We start from the raw sequence: 20088 nt of genomic DNA on the forward strand, positions 1-20088 counted from the left end.
TGACCGCTCACTCTCCCTTTCTGACGTTCCAATCAGCCCAGGCAATAGCTGAATTGCACCAGCCGTTTCCGGGAATCGGGAGTGGAAGTGAAGGACCAGGGACTTCCGGTTGCGTGAGGACTGGGGAAAGTACTGGAGGTGAGGGCTCCTATCTCCCCTCATTAGGTTCACTGCTCCGTAATAAATGTTCCGGCACACACAGAGGACTGTGGCAATAGCTGTGGTCCTGCTGCGTCTCACCATTCCTGTGTCCCCCTAGTATAACACCTGCCCACCACTAGCCCCTAACTAATGGTCCCATCTTCATAATACTGCTTCTGTGAGCATAGCCCACTAATCAGCGCTCCTTTCCCATCATCAAGCCATATACCTTGCTCGTCGCCCACTAGTCATTTTCCCAGCTGTGTCACCATGGTCAGCTAACCGCCGTCCTGTCAGCCTGCTCATGGCCTTCCCCGTTATCAGTGCCATTATGGTCTGCTTTCTGACCCTCTACATCAGATCACTTGATGCCCACTTCTGCCAGATCATCCTGCCTCCTTTCCGCCAGCTCATCCTGCCCTCTTTCCTCTAGCTCATCCTGCCCCCCTTTCCGCCATCTCTTCCTGCCCCTGCTTCCCTTCCGCCAGCTCATCCTGCCCCTGCTTCCCTTCCGCCAGCTCATCCTGCCCCTGCTTCCCTTCCGCCAGCTCATCCTGCCCCTGCTTCCCTTCCGCCAGCTCTTCCTGCCCCTGCTTCCCTTCCGCCAGCTCTTCCTGCCCCTGCTTCCCTTCCGCCATCTCATCCTGCCCCTGCTTCCCTTCCGCCAGCTCATCCTGCCCCTGCTTCCCTTCCGCCAGCTCTTCCTGCCCCTGCTTCCCTTCCGCCAGCTCATCCTGCCCCTGCTTCCCTTCCGCCAGCTCATCCTGCCCCTGCTTCCCTTCCGCCAGCTCTTCCTGCCCCTGCTTCCCTTCCGCCAGCTCATCCTGCCCCTGCTTCCCTTCCGCCAGCTCATCCTGCCCCTGCTTCCCTTCCGCCAGCTCATCCTGCCCCTGCTTCCCTTCCGCCAGCTCATCCTGCCCCTGCTTCCCTTCCGCCAGCTCATCCTGCCCCTGCTTCCCTTCCGCCAGCTCATCCTGCCCCTGCTTCCCTTCCGCCAGCTCTTCCTGCCCCTGCTTCCCTTCCGCCAGCTCATCCTGCCCCTGCTTCCCTTCCGCCAGCTCATCCTGCCCCTGCTTCCCTTCCGCCAGCTCATCCTGCCCCTGCTTCCCTTCCGCCAGCTCATCCTGCCCCTGCTTCCCTTCCGCCAGCTCATCCTGCCCCTGCTTCCCTTCCGCCAGCTCATCCTGCCCCTGCTTCCCTTCCGCCAGCTCATCCTGCCCCTGCTTCCCTTCCGCCAGCTCATCCTGCCCCTGCTTCCCTTCCGCCAGCTCATCCTGCCCCTGCTTCCCTTCCGCCAGCTCATCCTGCCCCTGCTTCCCTTCCGCCAGCTCATCCTGCCCCTGCTTCCCTTCCGCCAGCTCATCCTGCCCCTGCTTCCCTTCCGCCAGCTCATCCTGCCCCTGCTTCCCTTCCGCCAGCTCATCCTGCCCCTGCTTCCCTTCCGCCAGCTCATCCTGCCCCTGCTTCCCTTCCGCCAGCTCATCCTGCCCCTGCTTCCCTTCCGCCAGCTCATCCTGCCCCTGCTTCCCTTCCGCCAGCTCATCCTGCCCCTGCTTCCCTTCCGCCAGCTCATCCTGCCCCTGCTTCCCTTCCGCCAGCTCATCCTGCCCCTGCTTCCCTTCTGCCAGCTCTTCCTGTCCCTGCTTCCCTTTCGCCAGCTCATCCTGCCCCTGCTTCCCTTTCGCCAGCTCATCCTGCCCCTGCTTCCCTTCCGCCAGCTCTTCCTGCCCCTGCTTCCCTTCCGCCAGCTCATCCTGCCCCTGCTTCCCTTCCGCCAGTTCATCCTGCCCCTGCTTCCCTTCCGCCAGCTCATCCTGCCCCTGCTTCCCTTCCGCCAGCTCATCCTGCTTCCCTTCCGCCAGCTCATTCTGCCCCTGCTTCCCTTCTGCCAGCTCATCCTGCCCCTGCTTCCCTTCTGCCAGTTCTTCTTTCACCCATACCTCCGGGGTCATTCCATGTCAAATGAACCAATGATTTTTACCTCTATAGTTTTAATTCTTTTGAGATTTTGTTATTTGGTAACAGTGTGTCAGAGAATGCAAAATGTGAAGAAAAAAAAATTCTAGATATTTTTTTTTTTTTTTAATTGATTTTCAAAGTTTGGAAAAAGTGCGAATTTCGGTGTTGCCTGCCTTTCCATTTCTCCTCATAACTCAGGCTAGAAAAAAGATAGAGAAACCAAATAAACACCATTCTACTCAGAACTGTACAGGCTTTCACCAGATATGTCACAAGAGTATCTTTAATAATATTTTACCCATGCGAAAGCAAACGCAAAAATTTAAAATGCATTTCCAAAAAAAAACGTTTAATTTAAAAAATTCAAAAACTGCACATGTGCCTGTTAGGGTATGTTTCCACGGTCAGGAAACGCTGCTTGTTTGACGCTGCGCAGAGCTGCAGCGTCAAACAAGCAGCGTCCAGATGTTCCAGCATAGTGGAGGGGATTTTATGAAATCCCGTGTCCACTATGCGCGGAAACCCGCACGCGGCGGCCCTGCGACTCCGGACATGCTGCGCGTCTTTTCAGATCGCAGCATGTCCGTACACCTTGCGGGGACGCAGCGTCCCCGCAAGGCATATCACAGGGCCCTATGGGAGCGAGCGATCATCCCGGATGTGAAGAGTTAACACATCCGGCATGATCGCGTCCCAGAAAGGGGGCGGGGCTTAGCGCCGAGCGGCTTCGCCGCTGCGGCGATACCGCCGGCCATCCTGAACGTGGAGACATAGCCTTATTCTCCTAGCCACATCTGCACCAAAACACAAGCTGGGATCGTGATGGGATCATATTTTAAAAAATAAAGCTATTACAGCGTTGGTTCGAAAATCTCAAATTCAGATCTGTTCAGCCTGTGGTGTAGTGTGGGGTCTATATTTACCAAATAATCCATGATTTTTAGATGTTACGGTATTATTTTATTATGTTTTAAAGCTTAGAAGCAGGAGAGGACAGAGGAGAAGCTTTGTTAGGGCTGAGGATGACCAGGGGTAGATGGTGACAGCAGAGCAGATGACAGGCCGGCAGCTCGGGCCTCCACAGACCGTATTCACACCAAATCTTATCACCCAGGAAACTCAAATGGAGGGAGAAAAATATTCCTAACATCCAGTTCATGTATTGCACAAACCAGGACTACGAAGAGGAGGAGAGTTTATTATAACATCGGTTACAGGAAGCAGAACCCATCACAGGGACTCAGCAATACCGGACTGTCATCCCATGTAGTGGAAATAAAGACAGTGACGTCCATGAAGTGGTAGAAGGCGGCACAAGATCAGCAATGGATGGCATAACTGGTGATGTGACCTGTGAATATGATCGGCGCTGACGGCTACTGGAATCTCCAAAGATTGTGAAAATGAAGACGTAGAAGTGACTTTTCTGCACCGTGTGGTCCAGTGCCGTCCTTTGTGTATCCAAGAAAACCAGACATTGTAAAAGTTACAAAAATCAGATAACTCAGGTGGAGCCGAGCACCATGACAGCCGTCCATACTCTGACACAGAAGGAAACGGCCATTGCTAGTGAGCGCTTATGGACAAGATGACATTTCACCCACTAGAAGGGACACATTGATGATAACAGGCCAGTGTAAAAACCTACTATTAATTGTTTGATTAGTTCATATTTTATAGTACGAGGATTTAACTACTGGACTATTCTTCTTAGGGTATGTCTCCACGTTCAGGATTGCATCAGGATTTGGTCAGGATTTTCCATCAGTATGTGTAAGCCAAAACCAGGAGTGGAACAATCAGAGGAAAAGTATAATAGAAACATATGCACCACTTCTGCATTTATCACCCACTCCTGGTTTTGGCTTACAAATACTGATGGAAAATCCTGACCAAATCCTGATGCAATCCTGAACGTGGAGACATACCCTTAAACACTTCAGAAATGACATGTTTAGTGATATAATAGAAAAAAATTGTTCCATGTATAAATAGGTGTTAAAAATATTGGTTCTTTTCATCTTGTTTTTAACATATAATTAGGACAAGACTGTATTTAGAAAACCACACTTGAGGATATGATCACCTTTTTTCTTTTGGCTTGCTCAGCATTTTCAACCTGAATGCATTGAACAAGTTGTGTTATGATGATTAAGATGTATTTATTCTGGCACTTCGGGATTTGTTTTTTGTGTTTCTTTATTGTTGCATATAAATGTTGAATGCAATAAGTTATAATTTTAAAAGAAAAAAGGAAGAAACTCACACAAACATAAAATCAGATGATTCAAGGCTTAAAAAAAAAAAAAAATTTGATAGATCCTAAGTTGAATCCCTGTACAAATGTAAACAAGAACACAAGTAACACACGTGCATGTTTTCACAATTTTAAAACATACGTTTTTTTTCACAGTTGCGCATCAAAATTTTGAATTTGATTGCTCCAAAGCAAAATATAAAGAAACATAGTCTTGTGACATATTAAATGAAAGCCGGTTCTGTTCTGAGAAAAATGATGCCTCTCCCAACTCTTTATCTTAATTCTAGCCCGAGATATGATAAAACAAATATAAAGCCATACCAGGCCAAAATCTGCTCTTTTTTGAAACTTTTGAAATCTGTAAAAAATTAACTGATGAAGAAAAAAAATCAAAACTTTTAATTTGTAATTAACTAAAGTTGTACTTCATAAAGACAAAAAATAAAAAAAATCTTAAGACATCGGGTAAAAAAAATATTCATATTTGGATCACTTGATATAGAATGACCCTCCGGCGCTTCCTCCCCTACCACCGGAACTTCTCCTGCCCCCTACCGCCGGCACTGCCTGCTCCTTCTCCCAGCACTTCCAGCCCCTGTTCCGCCAGTGCTCCATAAGTGACCCTCTATTTTGGTTCTTACTTTATTTCATCTCACCCACTTCAGCACCGGCCGTTCTCTGTTTTTGTTTTTTCTTCTTTTTTTGTTCCACTCTTTTAGCTCTCCATCCACATAGCTGTCTGAGGCTTGTTTATTGCAGGACGGCTGTAGTTATAAATGACACTATTCATTATACCACATAGTGTACAGGAAATGGGGAAAAAATCCAAGTGGAATGAAATGTTTAGAAAAAAAAATACAATTTCTCTAATGGTGTGTGCGTGTGTGTGTGTGTGTGTGTGGGGGGGGGGGGGGGGGGTTCTCTTTTACACTAATCAGTGTGTAGTAAAAATGACTTGATAACATGATTCTTCAGGTCAGTATGATAATGTCTGTACTAAAGTCTATAGGTTATGTAGTAAAAAAAAAAATCTATTTGCTTTGTGCCTCCATTGTCTGAGACCCATAACTGTTTTATCTCTCCATCAATAGAGGTGGGTGAGGATTTATTGTGCACCGTGCTGTAATTTGTAGTGGTAACTTTTTAGAGAACATACCACACCTTGATCGCTTTGTATTGCAGCTTTTAGGGGAGGTGTAATTATTTTTTTTCTATACAGTATTTACTATTTGGGTTAAATAGTTTTATATATTGATAGATTGGACTTCAAAGAATGCAGCAATTTCTCCTTTGCCTCATTGGGGGACACAGACCATGGGTGTATGCTGCTGATACTAAGTGATACAAAGAACGTTAGCTCCTCCTCTGCAGTATACACCCTCGTGCTGGCTCCCAGAGAACCAGTTCATGCTTAGTGTCTGTAGGAGGCACACGGGTCTGGTCTTCAAACCAAAAATCCTTTTTTATTTTAATTTTTTTCACTTTTTTTTTATTTTTTTTAATCTTTTTCTTCAGATAACAGGGGCGATGGATCTTTTCAAGGTTCCGATCTCCCCAAACCAACAACAGGCGAGCACGGAGAGTGTCGCCTCCACGTATCCTCTCCTGCAATGTGGGATGCCATGCCTGGGCTAATTTTTAGGGGCGACGGGTCCCTTAAAGGGCACCGATCTCCCCACACCATCAACAGATGAGCACATGGAGTGTCGCCTCCATGTATCCTCTTCTGCAGCCAGGCCTAAAGCCGGACATCCAGGCTTGTCCACCTGGGGGCTTGAACTCTGTGGATGTACAGAGGCACCCCCTTTTGGCGTCCGAACACCCCCACTGCATCACCACTGTTTAGCGGATGATGCAAGGAAGTGGACGGTCCCTCTCCACCTCCCTGTTAAGAGGATGATGGATCGAGGGTTCACCACTTTAACCCTGCACCGTTTAAAGACAGCAGCGACAGACAGAGAAGGTCTATCCTGACCTGCTGCCACCCGGCAGCTTCTCTGGGTAAGTGCCGGGGCTGGAGGGCTCTGATCACGTGGTCCGGGGCAGTGCTGGTACTGGGGGTCCCATTCTGGAAGTGGGGGAGGGTCCCTTCTGGTCTCCGCTTGTCCCCTGTTCGCCGCCGGCGCCGAAAAATTTAGTCCCTGGCTTCGGCCCTGTATAGGCCGCAATCCGGAGGCTCTGCCCGCGCTATGACGTGCTCCGGTGGCTCTGCCCACTAATCCGGCGCTTCTCGTCCAGGACGAGAAGTGCCACTGTAATCACGGTGGCCATACTTTGGCTGCCACCTCTGAATACGGAAGTGGCATTTTACTCTAGAATGGGCTAAGGGATTCGACGATATTTAGCGCTGAGGTCAGTGCTACTCCAAGCAAGGGGGACACAGGAAGGGACCTGGGTAAGGGACTGCTACCTTCCTCCCCCTGGTCTGTAGGAATCCCTTTAATAGGATACTCCATGTCACAGTCAGTGGGAATCAGAGAGGGCATGTGTCCCCCCCCAAGGTACCAGCTGTGGGCTCATGCCGCTCTGACCAGTCCAAGAGCACAGGATTCTCCACTCTGCATTGCCTGTGACACCAAATACGCTCAAGAGCCCTCTGTTACCGCCGAGCCAGTGTACCTAGTCCCCCTGAGTGGGCTTTGCAATTGGGCTTGGCAATTGATTCCCTCCGGGGATAGGAGCGTTCCCATGACTGTTGTATATGGATCCTCCCCTACACGGGAGCTGTCGGCTAGCAAGGGCCGCAAGCATTCTAGACCCAAACATGCGTCTAGAAAACAGATCCGTAGTATGTTATCCGTCGGTGTCCGTGGGTGCAGTCGTTCACTCTCCCTCACCTGGGATTTGTAGCGATCAAAATTTCGAGTATGAATAGGATGTGTCATTGAATCTGGACTCGCCAGAGTTTCGGAAGGCATGTCAACCAGACTCTGGAGGTTGACGAGGATCCCGGTTCTGCTCTGGATCATGCAGTGTCCGTTAAGAGGACTAAACGCCCATATAGAACTTTTGCCATTCTCCTGAAAATTTTTGTGCTATAGTTACTCGGCACAGGGAGCGACTGGCTAATCGCTTCACTGGTCACTTGAAGCAAGATATCCCTTCCAGGTGATCTGGGAAAAAAATAGGCTAAGTCTCCAGCAGTAAACTGCCGGTATCTCTCCTGGCTTCCAAAACCCTTCTGCCTGGATGGTTCATCGATTAAAGTCCTACTTACCACTAAATAGAAAATCTGTCTTGCTCCATCTTTGAAGCCTCAGGCTCAGCTTTTTATCCATCTTTTGCTGTGGCGTGGGTAACTAAAGCAAGGGTCTCCTGGTCGGAGACCTTGTTTAATTCCATTCAGATCAGTAATCTTCCTCTGGAAGCAGCATATCTGGCCAATAAAATTTCATGGGCAGGAGATATTTGGTACATGCCTCTTTAGATGAGGCTAGCTGTGCTGCATTGTCCGCTGCAAATGCCATCAGAATCAGAAGAGCGTTATGACTTAGACAATTTTAAGCGGACTCTGCATCTAACCAAGATCTCTAAATTTCCTACATTTTCAGAGTGGCCTTTTATTTGGAGAGGAGCTGGTTCAGCTTATCTCCGATGCTACGGCAGGGAACAGCAAGTTTCTTCCCCAGCAAAGGTTCAAGCGCTCTTTTCGGTGCCAGCATCAAACTCATATTTAGACCTTTCACACCATTTTCAGCTGGCCCGTTTCTTCCTCATCAGGAATAAACGATCCCAGGTCCCCTATAGGCCATCCAGCAGTGGAAGGTGCGACCCAATCGGTCTAGTTCTAAAGGATCTAGGTCCCAAAGATTTTTCACTCACGTTATCCTGTCGACACTGCCAAGGTAGGCGGTCACCTACGCCTGCTTCGTCAGGCCTGGCTCTCCATTGTCCTAAACGAATGGGTCAGAGACCTGAGGATTCCGGATACAAAATCGATATTTCCTCAACACGGTTCTTACTTTTCTCCCCAAAATCAGAGATGAGGGCAAGGGTTTTTTTGCAGAGTCATAAAATCTTTGTTCCAAGATGGAGTCATTGTTCTGGCCCCGGAAAACTAAAGGTTTGAGGGGTTCTACTCAAACCTGTTTGGGGTCCCAACAAAAAAACAGAAAAGTAAGACCCATACTAAACTCCAAACTTCTAAAGAAGTTTGTTAAGGTCTTCCATTTCTGGATTGAGCCCCCGTTCGGTCATTACTTCAAGGAAACAAAAAAGGGGAGTTTCTTGGCATCCTCGACATTTTGGATGCTACCTCCCTTTGCCACCGCAACCTTTTTCTCTTCTCGGTCTTGCCCTTCGGCCTCGCTTCCACCAGCAGAGTGTTCACAAAGGTTATGGCGGCATCATGTCCATCTTACATTCTTGGGGCATGGTCGTTCTGTCCTTCCAAGATGACCTCCTAGTTAAGGACTCTCCGTTCACATCTCTTGTGATACCCTTTCTTGTCTGGGCTGGCTGATAAACTTAAGCAAGTATTCCCCCGTTCCAGTTCAGCAGATAGGAGCCCGCGCTTTTTGCCACTCATCCCCTCATTCCATTTGCTTTGCCATGAGGGTTTTTGGGTACAATGGTGGCAGCTATGTAAGCAGCCCTCTTTGCTCAACTGCATCTCCGTTCCCTGCAGCATGCTTTCTAGCTACCTGGGACAGGAATCCTTGCTCCCTTGACAGTCGATGTCACTTGCACCTGCGGGTCAAGCAGGCACCCAGATGGCGGTTGTTGAGCTCCTCCCTTAACCTGGGGAAATCTTCTCTCCTGGTTCAATGGTTTGTGTACTTACCGACCCCAATCTCCTGACTGGGGAGCAGTCTTTCGAGACTGTTCCTGTGGCATTGTGGGTTAAAGTGCCTGTCTCGTTCCTGTGAGATCACGAGTTCGTATCCCAAGAGACAGAGGCTTGCACATCTTCCCGCAATGAAGCTTCCTTTCCATCAAAGGGAAATTTCTCTAAAAATCACCACACCGCTCACGGGTGCTAGTCAACTCGGGAGTCGAGTCCCCCGATCAATTCCTGGAGATCTGAGCTATTAGGCTAGCCCTGCAACAGTTCCTGCAACAGTTCCATTACCTTCCGGCAGATCACCCCATCCAAATTCATTCGGACATCACCATGGCAGTGGCATATATCAATCATCAAGTGGGTACCCGCAGCAGGGCGGCCATATATAAGGTAGCTCTCATTCTTCGATGGGCAGAGTGAAACCACTGATCTCCACAGTGCACATCCCGGGTGCAGAAAGCTGGGCGTCAGACTTCCACAACCGTCAGGGTCTCGCCTCAGGCAAGTGGGAACTTCATCCGGAAGTCTTCCAACATATCTGCCTTCGCTGGGGAACTCTGGATGTGGATCGGATGGCATCCAGACTGAATGCCAAAGTAGTCGACTTCATAGCTCGGTCTCGAGATCCAAAAGCCATCACTGCATGATCTGGCGTTTGTCAGATCATCCAGATCTGCTCTCCAGGGACCGATTTCGCACCAGAACAAAGGGGGCCTGTGTTTTCTCAACTTGGCCATTGAATCCTGGGTTCTGACCCAGGCGGGCTTCTCACAAGAAGTTGTCAGTGACTAGTGCTTGTAAGCCCGCCTCAGTACGCATCTATCATTCTACCTGGAGAACCTTTTTCGCTTGGGGCAGGGATCACTGACGCCTTCCCCATTTTAGTTTTCCTTCAAAATGATTTGGACTCAGGCTTGGCGCTCAGCTCTCTGAAAGTCCAGATGTGGGCCTTATCGGTCTTATTCCAGCGTAGGATTGCAACAAAACTGCAAGTAAGGACTTTCATGCAGGAAGTTTCACATGCAGTACTTCCCTATCGCATGCCGCTAGATCCGTGGGTTGTTAATTGGTCCTGGGGGTCTTACAGGAGACTCCTTTTGATCCGCTTCATGATGTCGCTGACTTTACTGTCCTGGAAGGTTGCCTTTTTCACTGCGGTCACGTCATTCAGGCAAGTTTTCGGAGCTAGCCGCTCTGTCCTTTCAGACGCCTTTCCTTATTTCCATCATGGCAAGGTTGTCCTCATTTGAGGAAGCCATGATGGCAAAACGGCGCTGTCGGGGTCACTAATGGTCTTCTAAATGTAAGTAGTAAGATGTATAGGCTGAGGCACGGTTATCTTTTCGGCACCTGCAGCTCTTAGCTCTTCCTGTTTTCACTGAGCTATATACACTCACTGGCCACTTTATTAGGTACACCATGCTAGTAACGGGTTGGACCCCCTTTTGCCTTCAGAACTGCCTCAATTCTTCGTGGCATAGATTCAACAAGGTGCTGGAAGCATTCCTCAGAGATTTTGGTCCATATTGACATGATGGCATCACACAGTTGCCGCAGATTTGTCAGCTGCACATCCCAAAGATGCTCCATACAAGGCAGGATGGATCCATGCTTTCATGTTGTTTATGCCAAATTCTGACCCTACCATCCGAATGTCGCAGCAGAAATCGAGACTCATCAGACCAAGCAACGTTTTTCCAATCTTCTACTGTCCAATTTCGATGAGCTTGTACAAATTGTAGCCTCAGTTTCCTGTTCTTAGCTGAAAGGAGTGGTACCCGGTGTGGTCTTCTGCTGCTGTAGCCCATCTGCCTCAAAGTTCGACGCACTGTGCGCTCAGAGATGCTCTTAGGCCTACCTTGGTTGTAACGGGTGGCGATTTGAGTCACTGTTGCCTTTCTATCAGCTCGAACCAGTCTGCCCATTCTCCTCTGACCTCTGGCATCAACAAGGCATTTCCGCCCACAGAACTGCCGCTCACTGGATTTTTTTCTTTTTCGGACCATTCTCTGTAAACCCTAGAGATGGTTGTGCGTGAAAATCCCAGTAGATCAGCAGTTTCTGAAATACTCAGACCAGCCCTTCTGGCACCAACAACCATGCCACGTTCAAAGGCTCTCAAATCACCTTTCTTCCCCATACTGATGCTCGGTTTGAACTGCAGGAGATTGTCTTGACCATGTCTACATGCCTAAATGCACTGAGTTGCCGCCATGTGATTGGCTGATTAGAAATTAAGTGTTAACAAGAAGTTGGACAGGTGTACCTAATAAAGTGGCCAGTGAGTGTATATGTCTTATAAACAGGCACCCTCTGTGCAGCATGGATCACTGGATATAGTGCTTGCTGTACTATTTGTTGGGGTCTATTATAAGTGCATCGTGATTTAGCACTAAGCATCTCATATTTTGCACAGCACAGAGCACTTTATATAGTGCCTGTTTATTATTTGCTGTTTGATGCTAAAAATGCATGGTAATATAGTATAAAGCACTTTATTTATATACCTCAGGTTGAGTCATATTGTGTGTTGATGTATACATGCAATTACTAGAAATATTCTGTGCACAGCACTAAGCACTTTAAAAACTTGTGTCACATGCATCGCTATTAAGTACCAAGCATTTTATGATTTTGCACAGCACAGAGCACCTTATGTAGTGCCTGTTGATTATTTGCTGTTGGATTATATGAATGCATGGTAAAGTAGTATGAAGCACTTTAATTATATATCTCAAGCAGAGTAATACTGTGTGCCGATGTATACATATAATAATTAGAAATATTTTGTGCACAGCACTGAGCACTTTAAAAACTTGTGTCATATGCAGATATAATATATACTTACGCTCATGAGAAATAAATCTTTCTAGTGGTAGCAATTATGCTTAGATTGATCTATCTAGATAGAAAATAAATATTCTTACATGTATGTGACCATTAGTTATTTCGTAATTACTGAAATTCCCTTGTCTTTTTTATGTAAGTGTTTATGTATTATTATTGTCAATAAAAATATATTCATTTTATTCATATTTGTCCTAGCCTCGGTATTTCATCAGTTATTTCTGATGATGATGAGTTGAAGGAAGTTTCACATGCAGTACTTCCCTATCGCATGCCGCTAGATCCGTGGGATGTTAATTGGTCCTGGGGGGTCTTACAGGAGACTCCTTTTGATCCGCTTCATGATGTCGCTGACTTTACTGTCCTGGAAGGTTGCCTTTTTCACTGCGGTCACGTCATTCAGGCAAGTTTTCGGAGCTAGCCGCTCTGTCCTTTCAGACGCCTTTCCTTATTTCCATCATGGCAAGGTTGTCCTCAGGCCATCCCCTTCCTTTTTGCCAAGGTGGTATCGCACTTCCACCGTTACGAGGACATCATTCTTCCCTCGTCTTGTTCGGCACCAGTCCACAAAGCGGAACGGTGATATATTAATATCTTACAGTTCTCCATGCTCTGGATGAAGTGAGAGCTCTCAGAATGTATGTATAGAGGACGGCATCCTTCCGAAGGTCGGACGCTTTATTCGGGCTACGCAGGAAGGGTTTAGCCGCTTTATCGGCCATGATAGCCAGGTGGATTCGTTCCACCAACCAGGAGTCCTTCCACGTCAGAGGTCAGCCTATCCCAGCGGGGATCAGGGCACACTCCACTCGCTAGATAGGGGCTTCTTGGGCCAATAGTCACAGGCATCCAGTCCGCACACATTCTTGAAGCACTATAATTTTCACATCCAGACTTGCGCAGATGTGAGTCTGGGCATGCAGACTCTGCAGGCCGCACTAGCGCACTTTTAGACAGCAGTTACGCAGGGCCTGAACTGTTATGTTGTCCTCACCCAATCACTGCTTTGGGACGTCCCACAGTCTGTGTCCCCCAGTGAGGCGAAGGAGAAATAAGGATTTTTGTGTACGCACCGTAAAATCCTTTTCTCCGAGCCAATCATTGGGGACACAGCACCCACCTTGTTAATGGCTTTGTGCTTGTTCTGTAATTTGACATGTTATACTCTTATATGTTGGTATTGATCTCCTACTGCTCTTGCACTGAACTGGTTCTCTGGGAGCCAGCATGAGGGTGTATACTGCAGAGGAGGAGCTAACTTTCTTTGTATTACTTAGCGTATATGCACACATTGCAGATTTGCCTGTGGAATTTTCTGTGCAAATTCTTTCAATCTCTTGCCAGAAAACGCAGCGGCGGATTTGATGCGTTTTTTGATGTGGATTTGTATGCATTTTTGAAAGCTAAATGAAGATCTATTATTGAACACAAAAAAAATGTGATATCATTTATTGTCCAACCTCTTCATTAACATACTCTATTGAAGAATAATGTTTACACACATAGAAAGATAGATCAATCAATCTATAGATAGATAGATAAAGATAAAAAAAAGGAAAACAGCACAAAAAAATGAAAAAAAAGTGGACTTTATTGCCCAAACGGCGTGGCGACGTTTCGGATGTGATATCCTTTCTCAAGCCAAGATAGATAGATAGATAAATCGATAGATAGATACGGTAATACCATGCCCGATATTTAGTAATAAACATAATAAAATGGCACATAAACAGTTAAATAAAGACACACAAACAAAATCTGCGTTGGCCGGGGTGACACTTGCGAGAAACTCGCTCGAGTCTTCTACCTCAATACCTGGCACTGCCAGCGGCACTGGGAACGGAGCATTCAGCTACATAGAAATACATGCAGCCGCACACTCCGGTCCCAAGTGCCGGCGGCAGTGCCGGGTATTGAGGTGCGAGACTCGTGCGAGTTTCTCGCAAGTGTGACCCCGGCCTTAAACACAATATCTGTTTAATTTAAAAAAATGGAGAAAAAAATTGCGTGGGCTCCTGCGCAATTTTCAAGTCCAGAGTGGGAAAGCCAGCGACTGGGGGACAATGTTTATAGCCTGGGAAGGGGTTAATACCCATGGAGCTTCCCAGGCTATGAATATCAGCCCACAGCTGTATATTTAGCCTTTACTTGCTATTAAAATAGAGGGACCCCCCCAAAAAAATGACGTGGGGTACCCCTATAATTTATAGTGAGGCTATGCAGACAGCTGCGGGCTGATATTAATAGCCTAGAGAGGGGCCATGGATATTGGCCCCCCACGGCTACAAATACCAGCTTCCAGCAATGGCGGAATGTCAATTCCGGCACTTAGCCTCTCTCTTCCCACTGCCCTGTAGCGGTGGCATATGGGGTAATAGGGGGTTAATGTCCCCTTTGATTGTAAGGTGATATTAAGCCCGGTTAGTAATGGAGAGGCGTCAATAAGATACATATCCATTACTAATTCTATAGTAGTGGAAAAGTTAGAAAAAAAAAAAAAGAGACAGCCAGAAAAAAGTATGTTAATATTCTTAATTTCACCATACTTACAACCACCATCGATCACCTGCAAAAAAAAAATAAACCAACCGTATACTCCCTGTCTGACGCAGTCCAATTAATAACGAGTGTCCCATGACGATCTCCCCTATAGAACAGTGACATCGGGTGATGTCACTGCTCTATAGACCTCCTGTGATGCACTGACAGGAGATAATGGCCCCTGCAGTGCATCGCTGAAGAGGTTACTTTAGTTCATTGTCTCGCTTTACGGCAATGCTGCGTGGGAATTTTCTCACACAGCGTTGCCAGCGACAGAATGAATTTAAGTGACCTCTCTCCCGGCAGCGGCGGAGGGATATACATCACGGAGGGTGCTAGTTGTTAGGTTATTGCGGGGCCCCTTTAGAGTGCTGACATGGGCCGATGTCAGTGTTCTACATGGGAGATTGTCGTGGGACACTCGTTATTAACTGGACTACAGCGGAAAGGTAAGTATAGATTGGTTTATTATGTTTTTTTATTACAGGAGAATCGTGGGCTTCAGGGACTAGGTGATTGGTAAATATGTACTTTATTTTATGTGTATGTACTGTATGTTATATGTTGTATGTTCTGTATGTTTTTTTTCTTTTACAACTGAACACAGCCATTGTCTGATGGGACTACTTTCCCATCATCGGCAATGTTCTCACTGTGCGTATTCATTGTCGGATGGGAGCAGTAGTCCCATCAGACAAAGGCTGCTTACACAGACTCCGCACACACACAGGGACACATACAGACATGCACACAGAGACACATACACGCAGAACCCTGCAGATACCAGACACACACAGTATCCGCTCACACTCTTCCAGCTCCCAATCTGCAGCGTTTCATCTGCAGTAAAACCGCAGATCTTTTTTACAGCTGCGGTTTTTCTGCGGATTGGCCTGACACACTGGAAGGCAATGGGTGCAGAAATGCTGCAGATCCGCAAAGAGAATTGACATGGTCCTTTTTTGAATCTGCTGCGTTTTCCGTGCGGATATTTCCGCACCATTAGCACAGCTTTTTTTTTCCAATTGATTTTCATTGTACTGTAAATCACTTGCCGTTCTGCAACGTTTCTGCGTGGAAAAAAACACTGCGGATCCCCAGGAAATCTGCGAAGTGTGCACATAGCCTTAGTGTCAGGCTCCTGGTGGCAGCAGCATAACACTCAGTCTGTATCCCCCAATGAAGCGAAGGAGAAAAGGATATTACAGTGAGTACACAAAAATCCTTATTTGTTTTGTATATAAAACGTTTGTTTTTTTTATTTTTCACAATATTTGTTAGAACCCTTGGATGCTTTAATCCTGCATTGCTTTAGTATTAAGGTCTCCTAGGAAGCCAACTAGCTCTAGTCAAAGCTGTCAGAGTCATGTGTCGGCTCCATATCGCAGCAGGTACCTGCCGTCTATGGAGCAGGCTCAGTTCCCGAGCCTGCGCCCTACACTGAGCATGCAACCTGTGGTGAAAATTTGCATCGCTTAACGGAGGGTTGAAAGTGAAAAATATTTCCAGCATATGAAATGTTTATTAAAGGGGATCTGTCAGCAGATTTTTGCTATGTAATCTGAAGACAGCAGGAGATAGAGGCTGAGCAAGAGATTTCTGAAGACAGCAGGAGATAGAGGCTGAGCAAGAGATTTCAACAATGTGTTACTTATTAGGCTGTGTTCTGTTGTTTACTTACAATGCAGGTGTTATCATCTGGAGATTATCACTGCTGGACTACAAATCATGTGAGCCGTAGAAAGCCACAAGAATCTGGAGAAGGACGTTATGATGGCGAAACCCCAGCATCTTTCATCATCATCATCATCATCATCATCATCATCATCATCATGTAAGAAAAGTCTTTAATTCAATGTCAGGGTTCATTCAGATGTCCGTTTTTCACATATCTCGTACCTAGAGTAAGTAGTTTATCTGGTAGTTCACATGTCTGATTTTTTTTTTTTGTAGACTATGTGGTCCATGAAAAATCGCAGAGATATGTCTAATATTGATCCAAGTGTCAGACCAAAATTTGCAATGCAAGTCGATGCGTCCGTGATAAAAAACAGACAGCGCTTGAATGCCATCCAAATGCTGTCTGCTTTTCACTGACTGCTTGATGGGAGCAGCTTGAGAACATTTTTGTTTGTTTTATTTTGATGAAACGGAACAAAATCACTGATAAAACTCAGCCAGGTTTTCTTGTATGTGGAAATAAAAACTAAAACGGATGTCTGAATGAGCCCTAAAGCAAAGAGCAGTTTTTAATGCAGCCTAAATACAGTTTTCATCTGATTACCACATTTAGGCCGGGGTCACACTTGCGAGTGCAATGCGAGTCTCGCGCATTAATACCCGACACTGCCGCCGGCACTCGGACCGGAGCATGCAGCTACATGTATTTCTATGCAGCTGATCGCTCCGGTGCCGAGTGTCGGTGCCAGTGCCGGGTATTGATGCGCGAGACTCGCATTGCACTCGCAAGTGTGACCCGGCCTTAGACAGCGTACTCATTCATTCACTGTGTGTTTGCTTTAGATGGATCCAGTAATGACAATACACCAGAGAGATGTCCCAGTCGCGAGGATAAGGTAGGAGGAAAGGCAAACTGCTATCCTCGTTCTGAAGATTGGGGCTTGTTCCACTTCTGACACCCACACGGACCAGAAATTTATGATATCAAAACTTTATATTGTGCGTTTATAATTTCATGTGCAGGCAATGTATTGTTCAAGGCTGCATTCCAGTAATGAAAAGTGGCTGATGTCAATGTGTACTGAGAAGGTAGTCTGGAAAAAGTCTAATACTAATCAAGTAGGCCTCTAGTAGGACATGAGATTTAGATTCTGTGAGGTCAGGATAGGTCGCCTTGCATATAGGTGGCCACTTTTGTCAGTGAGCACACACAGGGCAGAGGTGAGGGGACATTCATAGGTATAAAATGTTTATTTGATTCTTATGTTAAACCAGGGGAAGGCTACCTATGAAGCAAAGAACTCTTTTAGTCACCCTTGAAATTGTTCCAGAAAATGAATGCAATTGCACATGTTTAGTTATTTCCTCTGTGTGTATTGGAACAACACAAAAAAACTGAGGGGAAAAAAAGGCAAATTGGACATCATTGCACACAAAACCCCAAAACTGGGCCGGGCAAAATTGTTGGCACTTCTGCAAAATTGTGGGTAAACAACTTTGTTTCAAACGTGATACTTGTTCAGACTCACCTGTGGCAAGTAACTGGTGTGGGCAATATTAAAATTACACGTGAAACCAGATAAAAAGGGGAGAAGTTGACTCAATCTTTGCTTTGTGTGTCTGTGTGTGCAACATGAAGCATGGAGAACAGAAAGAGGAGAAGAGAACTGTCTGAGGACTTGAGAACCAAAATTGTTGAAGAATATCAACAATCTCAAGATTACAAGTACATCTCCAAACATATTGATGTTCTTTTGTGCACGGTGTGCAACATAATCCAGACGTTTACAACCCATAGCACTGTAGCTAATCTCCCTGGACATGGATGGCAGAGGAAAATTGATTAAAGGTTGCAACACAGAATAGTGGATAAGCAGCCCCAATCAAGTTGCAAAGAAATTCAAGCTGTCCTGCAGGCTTAGGGCGCATCCGTGTCAGCGCAATCTATCCATCGACATTGGAATGTAATGCTATGGCCTGAGAACCAGGAGAACCCCACTGCTGACAGAGACATAACAAAATTTACCAAAATGTACATGAGTAAGCTAAAATCCTTTTTGGAAAGCATGTTGTGGACAGATGAGAGCAACATAGAGCTGATTGATAAAGCACATCATTCTGTTTACCGAAAACTGAACGAGACCTACAACTAAAACAACACTGTACCTGCTGTCAAATGTGGTAGCGGTTCAAAGATGATTTGGGGTTGTTTTGCTGCCTCTGGCTCTGGGTGCCTTGACTGTGTGCAAGGTATGATGAAATGTGAAGATTGCTAAAGGCTTTGGGTTTCAATGTAGTGCCCAATGTCAGAAAGCTGGGTTTGCATCCTCGGTCATGGGTCTTCCAGCAAGACAATGACCCCAAACATATTTCAAGAAGCCTCCAGAAATGTTTGGAAACAAAGTGCTTGAGATTTATGAAGTGGGCAGCAAATTAGCCAAGATCTAAAGCCCATTGAACACCTGTAGAGAGATCTTAAAATTGCTGTTGGGAGAAGGCACCTTTCATATATGAGAGACCTGGAGCAGTTTGCAAAAGAAGAGTGGTCCAAAATTCCACATGAGAGGTGTAAGAAGATTGTTGATGGTTATAGGAAGTGATTGATTGCAATTATTTATTCCAAAAAGTGTACAACTAAATGTTAAGTAGAGGGTGCCAACAATTTTGATCAACCCATTGTCCATTTTTTTTTCTGTTCCTTTTTTTGTGTTGTTCCAATACACACAGAGGAAATAAACGTGTATAACAAAGTATGTCTAAATGCAATAATTGTCTGGGAGAAATAATTTATTTCCTGGAACAGTTTCAAGGGTGCCAACACTTTCCGCCACGACTGTATAAAAGGATTAGAATATCTATTTCAATTAAAAAAATGTAAATGAAGTACCTCTATTATTAGGACTAAGGCTATGTGCACACACTGTGGATTACTCTGCAGATTTTTCCTGGCTGATTTTGGTAATTCCGCAGGTAATCCGCACTGTGGATTTCCTGCGGATTTACCGCTTTTTTTGCGGTTTTTGTGCAGATTTCACCTGCGGTTATACCTGCGGATTCCTATTATGGAGCAGGTGTAAACCACTGCAGAATCCACAACGCTACGTTTCCACGTGCTTTTTCCGCAGTATGTGCACTGAGGATTTGGTTTTCCATAGGTTTGCTTGGTACTGTAAATGCATGGAAAACTACAAATCTGCAGCAAAATCCGCAGCGTGTGCACATACCCTGATAAAGACCTTCATACCAATGAGCTATAGCTTAATACAATATCATCAAAACAGAAATTATGATCACTGTTATAAGTATTTGAAAGGTCCTATGCCTCCATAGCAGGACCTATACGAACAGTAACTAACGTCTCTCCTACCAAGGATAAATACTGAAAACAAGGAGTGTGCAGTCCAGAATAAGCTTACAAATTTTTTTATTCTTTATTATATGTACAGAAGGCAAAAACATGTATTAAATATGTATCATCAACAAAGGTATTCAAAGCAGAGATTTGGGTACAAAAAGGAAGTACATACCACAAGCGTAGTTAAGATAGGGACAGCACTATGGTACAATAATTGTTTATGTAAAGTGACAGTGCCTCAGTACCTAACATAGTAAAAGTGCAAAAGATGATGCTGAGGAGGTGCAAAAAATTTTAATAGTGCATTGTATCTAAAGTATCATAATTAGCATATCTAGTAAATCAATGCACATAACCTGTAAAAGTTATTCACCACTTGTGGTACCACGCACACAGCCCCAACGCGCGTTTCGCGTTTGCTTCCTCTGTGGGCCATAATCCCAATTGGTTATAGCTAATGGCTTTTGGTTCTGAAGGACACAAAGTGGGAAGGGGGAGAATCCTCCGTCTTTTTTTTTTTTT

The 20088-nt window shown here is 45.9% G+C and overlaps 1 protein-coding gene across 2 annotated transcripts in view; it reads left to right on the forward strand.

Moving 5' to 3' along the window:
- The first annotated feature begins 10 nt into the window (after window positions 1-10).
- The window catches only part of LOC143764863 (uncharacterized), a 28118-nt gene continuing 8040 nt past the window's right edge, over window positions 11-20088 (forward strand). Inside the window, exons 1-3 of one of the 2 annotated variants that reach the window (XM_077250914.1) lie at window positions 11-138; window positions 16220-16365; window positions 17055-17107. In XM_077250914.1, the coding sequence (XP_077107029.1) occupies window positions 16302-16365; window positions 17055-17107 (117 nt within the window). In that variant the 5' untranslated portion in view covers window positions 11-138; window positions 16220-16301. The remainder of the gene's footprint in view (window positions 139-16219; window positions 16366-17054; window positions 17108-20088) is intronic. The other variant, XM_077250915.1, reaches the window with a different exon arrangement.

The sequence above is a fragment of the Ranitomeya variabilis genome, chromosome 4 (assembly GCF_051348905.1).
Source record: "Ranitomeya variabilis isolate aRanVar5 chromosome 4, aRanVar5.hap1, whole genome shotgun sequence".
Classification (NCBI taxonomy): Eukaryota; Metazoa; Chordata; class Amphibia; order Anura; family Dendrobatidae; genus Ranitomeya; species Ranitomeya variabilis.